The sequence below is a fragment of the Halyomorpha halys genome, unplaced genomic scaffold (genome assembly GCF_000696795.3).
Source record: "Halyomorpha halys isolate HHAL.00 unplaced genomic scaffold, Hhal_1.1 Scaffold18.1, whole genome shotgun sequence".
NCBI classification, from domain to species: Eukaryota; Metazoa; Arthropoda; class Insecta; order Hemiptera; family Pentatomidae; genus Halyomorpha; species Halyomorpha halys.
In genome coordinates, this window is record NW_027114407.1 from 1,496,499 (window position 1) to 1,508,925 (window position 12,427).

At 29.9% G+C, this 12,427-nt stretch overlaps 1 protein-coding gene across 1 annotated transcript; it reads right to left on the reverse strand.

Annotated features, from left to right (window-relative positions):
- Window positions 1-3,556: 3,556 nt before the first annotated feature.
- LOC106681028 (spermatogenesis-associated protein 7 homolog) lies at window positions 3,557-9,354 on the reverse strand (the record flags this gene model as incomplete). Its single annotated transcript, XM_014421134.3, is given in 7 exon segments — window positions 3,557-4,383; window positions 5,453-5,588; window positions 6,406-6,581; window positions 6,654-6,773; window positions 7,075-7,159; window positions 8,197-8,329; window positions 9,257-9,354. Coding segments are annotated over 7 exon segments (1,251 nt in total). The 3' UTR covers window positions 3,557-3,795.
- Window positions 9,355-12,427: the final 3,073 nt, after the last annotated feature.

A 12,427-nucleotide genomic window follows, 5' to 3' on the forward strand; every position in this document is an offset into this window, starting at 1 on the left:
GGTGTGCCAATACTTTTTAGACCCATTGTAAATCCAAAATAGTTTTTAACATGTCACTACTTTACGTTAACAATGGCACATTTGACAAGGTTTGGTTTTATTTTGAACTGGACATATTCTGAGGGTAGTGCCATAGACATCAGTTACATACTTCATGACAAGCATAGGATGATTTTGGAAGAATCTACTACTAACTCATTTGAGAAAGTAAGCGAGGGTAAAGTATCTTTGAAATACGTCCAAATTAAAATAATAATTTTTTTTGTAAGGTGTGCCACTAACCCCATTTATATTCTCTAATGGGAACATCTGAAAGACTCTGTCCAAAAGCGAGAAGGAATGCCACGAAGTTACCTCAGTCTAAGGTACAGTCTACGGAATACATCTAACACAAGATTAAAAAAAAAATTTTTTTTGCCAAATGTTCCACTACTAAAGCAAAGCACCAATATGTATCTTTATGTTGATATATGAAAGAGAGATGGCATGATCTTAATCTCCTTGAAAGGAAAAGTGAAGTCAAAAAGGCCACGCCCACGAAGGGAAGGTTTACGATAAGGCTAATATCAATAAATATCATAATGATTGGAACAGAAGGCAGCCTATGATTAGTTCGTATTCTTCTCCTACTCCTCCGCCATGTTCCTGGGTCCATCATAAGGTCCGGCTGGTTTCACTTTTTCAGCCATTTTATCTTCTCCATTATTATTACAGTCCTTCCTTCAAGGTGCATGCCAGTAACGCCGTCGCGAGGATTTTTTTAGATTTCACTAGTCATTCTCTCCGCTTCCACCCTCTAAATCGGCCAGCAGCCTATATTCTCATGTTTGTGAATTTTGAGTTTTAGTACTGCCGCTAATGGTCGATAAATTTGTAATCATTAGCCGGCTTGTTATTTTTCTAACTGCAACTGGAACTAAGATTACAGATTTCAACAAAGATGAAAAATGGAACGCAAATAGAAGAAGCATCGTTTTCAACGTGAACGTAAAAACAAGTAACGCTATGGTTGGTCTAATAGATAAAGCCATATACTCATTCGTAGTTCAGAATCCAACTATTGTTTATTGTTTGTATCAACAATAAATGTGCTGATTTCATAAGAGAAAATTGGTAGCCAATTAAAAGTCATTAAGTAACGGATCTACAGGCAAATAGTAGGTAATTCTTTTTAGTTACTTAAGATCTGTTTTGAGGGCATAAAACAATATGATTACAATATATCCTCCAAAATCAAAGATAAACTGGGAAAGGAATATAAGTTAAGAAGTGATATAATATTCTCCTGATTTGTTGGGTTTCTGTTTGTAATAGAATTACGGGAAATGAAATAGCTGGTAAAGTGTAAGTAATAGTTGAAGGGTAGGAGGTTGATTTATATGGAATGAACGACTTTGAAGAGACTAGTTTGCTATGTATTACAAAATGAGAGACTGGATGAACACAATAATTAAAATTAGAGTGGAAAAATCGAAAGAAATTGAGCGATATCAGCAGAAAATCATAAGATTTGATATTGGCGATTGACTACACAAAAATAACATACCGGGTATCTGATGAAGTAAGGCTCACTCTCCGAATATACAAGTTGAGGATTGTAGCTAACAGTAGTAATTTACTAAGATGATGTAAGCAATTAGGAACAGGACAGCTTTCAATCCTTTATGACATAAATGAAGAGATGAAGCGTGCATTATAAATATCTCACTGCACTGGAAGTTTTGAAGTTAAGTACTGCATTGAGTTGATTCTACAAGTTTTAACGAATATGGATGTGATCCAAAAGCCAGCGCGACAAATGTAACATCCTCCCGTTTTATCTTTAGTTCAATTTATTTAATTGTCCAGTTGCCTTGTAGTTCCAAAATGACGCCCTTTTAAACATAATTTGAAACTATTACTTTGAAAGTACATTAAATGCAATAGATAAAAAAAACGAAATTGGTCTCTACGGATCACTTTAGTATCTTATCAACCAATTAAGTTCATTTTTGCAGATCAATCGAACATACATAAACAAAACGATATAAGCTCTTAGAAGATTTGGAATATGGTTCGTACAGCATGTGGAACGCAAAGGTTTATATCCTGTTGCATAATATTAGATTGCATAAGATCACATTAAAATTGTTGAAGGGATGTAACAATACATGATACTGCACATATGAAAACATGCATCAACTTATTAAAACAGCAAATTTCTCTTATAGGTTTCTTTGATTTCTCAAAAACTTTTGTTTCAATTAATCATAAGACCTTTCTCTCCAAACTTTAAAACATTCAATATCAAATAGTTTCCTAAAGTGTCCCGCTCCTTTTTTCCCTACCATTTCTAATAAAGCTTCTTCCTCTCCCCTTTGACTAACATGGGGTGCTCCTCATTTCCTCAGACTTTTTTCTACACTTACATTAATGATCCTCCTTCATTAACCACTAACAATTTAAACGCTGATCATGTATAAATTCACTTATTCTTCTTCCATCTTACCGAAATGCTTATATAATATAAGCACACGGGAGTAAAACAATGATCTGAGGCTGAATGCTAGAAAAACCAAGGCTATTCTCATCGGCTCTAATCGCCTCCTCTCTTGCTATACCTTATGGTTTCAATAATCAACCAATTTGTTTCTTCTCCACAGTAAAATTCCTTGGAGTCGTCTTCGATCTGCATCTCTCTTGGAATTATTATATTTCTCTGATCACACGTCAATCTATAGCTGTCTATAGTCAATCTATAACTTGAACAGTTCCTCAGATTCCGTGATTCCATTCTCAGAATACCTGTCAGCTCCTAGTATCATCACTCGTTTTCTCCCACTTTGACTATAGTTGCTTGGTCTACTATAAGAGCTATATGGTATGCTAGAGATGAGACTGAAGAAACTCAATAATAGGTAGCAAACAAACTCCACGTTTCTTCCAATATGAACATAGTTCTTCGCATACTGGTCAATAATTGGGGACCAGATTTAAGAAGTTTAATAAAATGAGCTAAATAAAAGAAGCTTAAGAAATGAGATCTCTAGGAAAATAGAAGGAAAAACTAAAGTAGGCTACATCCATAACATTTTTATTTGTTATAATTACTTATTAATAGGCACTTCCATCTCCGTGCTCAGATATGTCACCTTCATTTCTTTGAGCTGGCAATGCTTGAAGAGTGGGCTCTCAAAGACACTTATTTTGTATAAATGTTTCGAAAGAAAATCATAGTCAATCTGCATTCTACAAAAATTCTACCCTTTGTCTATTGAGGTTCCTTGGTATCAGTTCAATCAGTACCACAGTACACTTGTGCTTCTGTGGAACTAAAAGTTTTTTATTACCTCAATCCTTCTCTTGGCAAAGCTATACGATAAGGAAAGGTTAATTTTGGACTCAAATATTATATATTTTATATTTATAATAAAAAAAAAAAGGTAGATCATTAATCATTAATATTTTAAGAGAAAAAAGAGTGAACCTAAAATCTAAAACATATTCTGCCTTAGAATTTATGTTCACTTCTTAACATGATGGTTAAGAAAATAAAAATTTATTATTTTCCAGAAGATAGGTGAAGAAAATAAAAATTTATTTATCAATGCAATTTTAAAAATATATTGCGTGTGCTTTTGGCAAGGTTTCTTCCTACAATTTGCTAGCACTAAGTAAAAGTAAAGCTCATTATTTGGGTTTAGTTTTCCTGCATATACTCAATACATTATATATTATATCTAAGAATTATATGAATAATTGATATTAAAAAACTTTAAAATGAAAACTATATTATAAAATTACAGCTTGTCAGCTTCATTCATCTGATTCAGTGTGGATTGATGAAAGATCACTAGTGGTTTCAATCTCTTCATGATGCTTAGAAATGTTATTGGACTCAATTTTTTCCAAAGCAGGGCTCACAGTTCTTGTTCTGTTAAGGATATCATTCTTTTCACTATCAGGATCATCAGTATCATCTTGACTGCCTATTTCCGTCGAATGAACACTGTTTTCATTCAATGATCCATTGTTCAATAAATCATTGATAGTATCTTCTTTAGATTCACTTGCCTGTTCTGTCTCAGATCCATCAGACTCTTGCACACTATCAGCTTTTTGGATTTCAACATTTCGGGATTCTTTTTTCGGCTTTTCACTCATACTTGTGAATTCCAATGATCCTGTAAAACTATCTTTCGGACTAGGTAAGGGCATCGGTGATTTTTTAGTGAGGCCAAGTGAAGATGCAACTTTATCTCTTATATCGGATGGCAAAAACAATGAATCCAAAGCTGTGAGAGCTTCCTCATCCTTGATTGATTCTTCAGACTCTTGTCTTTCACTTTCTACGGGCATATCTAGCTCTCTCTTCAACCTTAATATCTCTCTTTCCATGATTTCCTAAAATTGAAATATAAGTAAATTAAAAAACATAATAATTAATTACAGTAATGAAATGGTAATTTTTATTATTGTATTAATATAGTTAATTATATTATGATTATAATTAGTATAACATAGTTAATTATAGTTGCGTTTTTATTTCAAATCAATTTTGCAAAACAACTGTCTAATTGATTCTTCATACTATTTATAAAAACTCATGATAATAAAAAATTTGGTTCTATCGACACATCACACAACTTTCCCTTACCACTACTCTATTTTGGAGTGAAATAAATCCTTCCTCGTTTCAAATTCAATTTCTTTATTATGCATCATAGCAATACTTCCTCTTACTAAATATTCATTTATGTGTTAAACAAAAAACTACTATTATTATGTTTCCACTTATCCATAATTGTTATGACAATAGCCAGAACATTAGAATATTATAGCAACAACCATGAAAATACAAATACATTAATTTTCTCCTTTGGTTGATAATCAAACTCTTTCATATTTTATCTTCATATATTGTTTCTAATTGTATAACAATAATAGATCGTTAATTATTTAAACTAAACAAAGTTAAAGGTACTTTAGAGGAAGATTTTATTTTATAAATTCTGCATTTAAACTCTGTTATACTATTTCAGTGAATATAAGACCATGCTGATATTAAAGACCATTTCATTGTACATTGATTCGATAAGTTCAATCAAAATCTGTTTGAATTCGTTTGGAGAAAATGGTGAAGAAGTGTAAAATCGGTGATATAAAGCAGCACTTTCAGTAAGTTGATTCTAATGAAAATGTGTTGTGAAATTTTAAGCCTACATCAAAGTAATTTCAGTTATTTGGACTTAGAGGACCTTAAAATGTATATATTTAAAAATGTGAACATATTTTTCTTTTTCTGAGGTGCAATGGAGCTATACAAATAAATGCAAATTCCTCCACATTTCTCTGACATTTAAATAACTTTTTGTTTTTAATCATGCATTGACATTAGGATAGTTAATTTGTGAATGAAAATTTTTTGATAATATAAATAAAAAAAGACTTATAATTTTTGTATATACTTTACCTTTGACAGATCATATTTATTTTTAGAGATATGATGAGTGAACAGTTTCTCTAGGCTCTCATTCGAATAAATACCTTTCCTCAAGATATCATCAGTAATGTCTTTCAGGAACAAGGCACACAATTTATCTGTCGGCCTGATAATTTAATGCAACAAATTAAACATCAATAATTGAGAGATTTCATAAAACAAAAAGAAAACAGTTTAACTTTTTTTCTACAAAGAGTATTTATGAAATAAAAAAAGGAGTTTTTTCAGCTCTTTCAAGAACTACTGGAAACAAAAAAAAAATGTTTGTTTTTTTAAATCAATCTATGTCCCAAAAAAATTCTAAAATTAGATGGAGTTCTACCCTTTTAACATGCAATGAAATTTTGTTTTCCTCTTGAAAATAGCAAAATCTGGGGCGGAAAAAAAACCTAGCATCTTTAGCAATATTTTACATGAACGATTAAAGTAAAGTTACACAGTAAGGACAGTAGGAATAGTTCAATTAAAAAAAAAAATCCTGAATTTTTAAAATTAAGACCCTAGGTAAAAAAATAGATAAACACAGAGATACTAGAGACCAATATTAATTAATGTAAACAAAATAATTATTATTTGTAACTTTGTAACTAAACCACTCAGTAAATATAATAAATCAGAATGATAATAATTATTCAATAAAAGTGCATAATATGACTTCATATTGTATGAATATTTTTATAAAGTTCAGAGTTGCACCAGTGCTAATTTTCGGTGTTAAATTCCAAAGTAAGTGAATACTGCTTATTCCCTTGGTTAGAATAAATTTAAAACTATTGAATCTTGATCAAGTATTAATCCATAAGTCATGTTTTGAAACATTATTTTTTTTATATATATTAAACCTTACAGTATTATGCTTTTATTTAAGAATATATTCTATTATTTATTATGAACTAAAAAATAAAGAAACTTTAAAAAACTACCTGAATTTGTTTTCATTTGAGTTTTCACGTTTCCTTCGATTACTTGTAACTTTACCTTTTTCTTTCTCATTGTTATGTGAAAGATCTTTTCTCTCAGTTTCTAAGGCATCATTTTCATCTGAGCTTTCATTAACAACTTTTTCATGTTTGGGAATCTCTTCTACATCGTTATTTTCCTAAATTAATAAAAAATCTTTTCATTAATATTTTATTTTATAAATTGTACACACAAATTGTGAATACTTAACTGTTTGAACGGCTTTTGTTATTACAATTCTTTGGGGAGCTTGATAAACAGGTAGCGCTTTTAATTTTGATTCAATATGTGATTCTAAAATCTTTGGTTTAAATAGTTCAGATTCTTTTTCCTATGAATTAACAAAATAAATACTAATAGAATTTCCAGGAGGTATGAAGATAGGAGCTATGAAAAGAAAGTATAATCAACAATTTTTTTGAAACCATATATAGAAATAAAAAAAATCATTTCAATCCATAATATATATTATCATCTACTATTATCATGCTTCAATAGTGTAGCCTAATTTATAAATTTTGATGTTGTTAATAGATTAAATAAGAAAAGAAAGTGTTAAATAGATTACCAAGAGCTCTGAATTTCGGCTCAATCAAAATATTAAACTAACCATACCATACTAATTTATATACCTTAGTACAAATCCTGTGACGTGGTGTCATGAGTAGTGGTTGTTTAACAGTGTTCCTTTTCACAAAGTTAAACACGTCAGGTGATCTATCACAACATAAGTTATTGTGTAGTTTATTAGATTGTTTTAAATAAGATGGTGTTATGTGTATGTATGTTATAGCACCTCATGGGCCTTGATTAGAATTTTTTTATTTACCTTGAAAACATGAAGGTATTGTATTGCTAACAATGTTCAAGTATGTATTCCAAGTAATAGGTAAATTCAGTATGTTTATTCACAAATATAATTTTTTTCTAGATATATCGCTCACTGTCATTTATAATATAACACTCATTAATAATATTGGAGTTCACTCTCATGATCTATTTTCAACAGTCACTATCAGTTTAATAGCTGCAGAAACGGTCAGGAATACTGATAAGATAGTGAAGAAGAAAAGTAAAAAATAAACAGCAATAAATCAACGAATATGGAAATTTCAATTAATTAAACAATCTTATTTTGTTGTGCCATAAAAAGGCACAAGATAGGAAATTGAGGATAATAAAATTTATTACTTTTATGAAACTATTATATGAGAGTGCTCGATCATAATAAGTATTCAAAGAAATAGAAACATTTGAAACTAGAATTATATGTTTTGAAGAAACATTAAAGATGCAGATACAACTTTGTGGATATAATCTGATATCAGGAGTGACAGTCCACAAGAGAGCTGCCAAGAGGAAGACTAGGACGGCTAGGAAAGAAAAGAAAATCTTTTAGGGATCAACAAATGAGGGACTGAGAATCAGAATAGACTATCCCAAATTCTGAAAATTCAGTATAACAATAAATTTTGGAAATAAAACTAATACATTTTTAATATCTGTCCCTTGATGACAGAAAAGTAGGATTCACTCTCAAAACTGGTCACAATGAATGAAAAATATAAATCATGGATTCTCATTCCACTCATTCTGGTAAAGTAAACAATGTATCAAATCAAAGTACTATTGCATTGTTAACATTACAGCTTCAAGTTGATTTGTATATAAATTGTAAAACACAATTCAAGACCAATATGGGACTATAACATGATTCAACCCACAACAGGAAAATAATGGAAAAGTACACTTACGAACAGCATAATTGGTTTTGAGACCTTTTAGCTAAATTTGTATCGACACGAGGCTTTGCAGAATAAATCCTCCTGTAATGATGTGACATGTTGAAATAAACCATGCATTTACCAGTTTGACTCTTGGGATAAACTGTAACATTACAAAGGCACTGATTTGGGTCAATTTGTGCAATATTTCGGTCACTCCATGAAGAAAGAGAATCAGTCAATCAAAAACAAATACAAAATATTCAGTTTTCTTAAATAGATACAATTGTGCTTTTAGTTTTATAGGATAACATAAAAATTGAAAATCTCTTAATATATTTTATTGATAAAAACAATTCGGCTGATGGCCTTGATATAATAATGGTTAATGACTGAAACAATAATTAAATATTCTATTTAATTGAGGGTGCAATTAAACATACTCTCTTCAATCATATATTTCTTCATTATGATTCCTTGATTAAAACTGCATCTTTACATTATATTCACATACAGTCATAAATAAAATTTAATGACTTTAAAAACAAGCCCATTTCAATTGCTGACAGACATTTGACTAAACTTATTTACAGTTATTACCCCATTTAAAAATAAAACAACAAATCACACAACAAAAACAACCTGTATTAAGTAATGAAGAAAATGACAATGTTTTGATGAGTTGCTATGGCGCCCACTCCATGACACATGAAATATTCTAGTATAATGAATTAATTCTGGATATAATGGCACACAACTGTAATTGCCAATGCTATAATATTTAATGGACCTAACTGTGGAATATAAGCGTAATACAGTGAAATATTATCGCTGTAATTTATTAATCTTGGCCATAGTTATAAAATAAAAATAACTAGCAACTACATATGTATCTAATAAGAGCTCTGAAAGTTTTTGCTTCTTAATAAAATCAATGAAATATTTTAATCACATATTTAATTACTAACAGTACTTGGTAAATAGTTCTGCTACTACAAAAAAGCAAAAAAAAAAAAAAATTTGCTTAGACCAGTTAAATTATGAAGTATAACATTACAGAATATATTGTTCCTACTGAAAAAAAACTTACCTCCCTCCAGCATACACTTTTTCAAACAAATATATTAAATACTATTATTATTCCATAATTGATAATCTGTCAAAAACAAGTCGATAAATTATTTTAACCTTGAAGTTAAAATTTGTTTTGGTACACATTCATTTGGTCTTACTGGTTTCAATGTCTGTTGTAATAACTAGTAGTTGCCATAAATATTTAAAATGAGAAAATAAATCAATATCAAATAAATAGTACAACAGAACTACTTTCATTATTGTCCTGAAATGAAACATATTTTTTTTATTAGGGATGGGTAAATAAAATATTTAAAACATATATTTCTCCTACGGGAACTACCGTTAAAAAACGGTAAATGTATTAATTTTTAAAATATTATAATAAAGATACATACAAATGAAAGAATGGTTAGTTTTTTGAGGCAGGATAGTGCTGCTATCTGCAATTGAGTTATCGAACTACATCTGTTGAACAGATTTAAATTACTTTCTAATTAATTAATCAGATTTTTGTTCATTTTCTGTAATTTTGTTATAATCATTAAAGATTTAACTTTTTAAAATACAAAGAAGGAAATAGAGTAAAAAAAAAGCTCCAGCGGCGGGAAATTAAAAAAATTTGAAATTTCTCCTTATACTTATTACTGCCTACCTATTACTGCTTTAATTAGATTCGATTTTAAGATGCGTCGTTTCACACATTTGTCTCATACTACTTCGTTTTTATATTTCAGTTGCTGTCAGAATTCGTAAATAAAAGTATCCTTCCAAGGGAAATTACAGAGGAGAACTAGGGGTCAGAAAATTAATAAAAAAAATTTAAAAGATTAATTAAAAAATCCTTAAAAGATTGACCAAATGCTGCTGTTGACCCAGTGAAAATTGACTTTGAATTCCAAAAATTGTAGAGGTTGAAGATGGTTTATATGAGCTTAAGAATTTTTAAATGTAATCGGAATTATGTGAAATTTTAAAATCTAAATTTATATTTTTATGTATCTGTATATATTTTTCGGAAATAAAATTGTAATTTCTTAATTTACAGTGTTTTTCTTTTTCTTTCCAGAACCCTCTCAATTCACAATATGAATTCTGTTTCACTGACCATATTCATATCATTTGAATATTTTCGTTTCATAAGTTTCTTTAAAAATTTTTTACAATTAAATTAGTACCAGTAGATTTATTAAAAATTGATCACTTCAATACTTAAAATTTAGGTTTTATCATTTGAGTGGGTTTTGGAAATAAAAACTTAATTATTACAGGAGATGTCCCAGGTACTAACGTCAGATATGCTAATGTGCTATCGGATATTTCTGGCACAACTAATTTCCCCATGTATTTCTTGACTTAAAAGTACAAGTTGCGTAAATACCTCTGACACATTAGAAAATGGATGGAGGGACAGTAGGTATTTTTGGTTCTTAAAGATTTCGAAAAACATAAAGAAGGTGGTTAAAAAAAAGAGGATAAGGCAGGATTTCGCCAAGGGGGAGCAGACCATATATATACGTCCATTTTTGAACGTTGAGTAAATGAAAGATATGTAATTCCGCACTATTCCAAGTGTAACATGTAACACCCCCACCATTTTATTTCTACTTCATAAAATTCAATCATTACTTTTAAAAATTTTATTACCTATAACACAATAAGTTATTGTAAATGAAACTTGAAAATCGAGCATGAACTTAAATATTGAACATAAATATAAGAACTGATGAAGTGGTTTGCTATGAGAGCATCATCCTGGGATTGCTGGAAAAAATATTAACCAACCCTTCTACGATGGTTGCCTTCTTTGATTTATTTTCAACAAACATTCTGAGGTTATTAAAATGGCAAACTATAAGTTATAATAGGAAGAATGGAATCTGAAAAAAGGTTCTTTTTTATTCGTTTCACCCATTATTTTAGAGATAAGTACATGACGAATAATTATGCTCATTGAATCTCACCCTTTTTTACTGAAGAATCGACGTATATCCATCTTGACCCTTCAAAGGTTTGTTGTGTTATGTGAAGATTTCAACTCAACAATGTTAGCTTCCTAATTGTAGTATGTTTCAAGAAAGGAATCATCTAACAAATAAGGTCCCTATTTTCTTCTTCTTTTTTTTCTTGGGTCAAAAAACCCAAAAAGACACGGCTCCCTCTTGCTCCCCTTTGCCTACGCCCATGGAGGATAGAGGTATTCTAGGTAGAAATACTATCAAGTGATGTGAGAGCATATGAACATTTTTATTCACATTAAAAATGAATTTTATAATGCAATTTATCATATTCTCCATTCTCATCTTGGTTAGAATAGTCTACCATGAACTTGTCTGGAATTTTATTAGGTAGGAAAGATTTACAGAATAACTATTGTATCACATATTCCGTTGTCATTTTATAACCTCAAGTGTAGTTATGTAGAGATAATTTGACGTGGGATATGTTGGAAAGGAATGGAGTGATGTTAATTTTAATTGAGAGACAATATATAGGGAATCCTACACTGATGTTCCTTGTCTACGATGTTTATTTAAAATCATGTAACCTTATTTAGATGCAAAAACTAATTAAAGAATAAGAAAATAAACAAAACGAAATTAAAGTCCAAATCAAACATCATAACATAACGAATCTAAATTTTCAGTGTAACCTATATTACTAGGAACTGAAGCGACCTAGGATTTTTTCACTTTAAGAGGCTTTTCACTTACCCAGTTTTCCAGATAGTTATGTTTAAAATTACAGTTATCTTATTTATAGAGGGCCCCGCTGAGAGAGCTCGAAATGTGCCCTTTTTCATTTATAGAGATGAAAATGTAGAAAAAATTTTACATATTTTATATGTTTATAAGTATGTACATTAATTTAGAAAAAATATACACAACTTATAGCTTAAATAAATTGGTTTGTATTTTCCACTATGATAATCCAACTTGAGCTTTAATTTGTCAGCGGCTTTTAACGATTTACACTATCGTTACAAAAATTTGTGCCCCTTTATACACTTGTATATCGTACAAAACCATAGATATTGCTTAAAAACTAAGAATGTTTGGGTGAAATTCAAATATCTGTAAACAAGCGTGTCGCAACAAGTTCAAACCTTGTAAAGTGTGCTACTTACACAGGCTATCAAACCTCAAAGTCCCAATTATAAAGTTAAACATCGACAAAATCTAAGAAA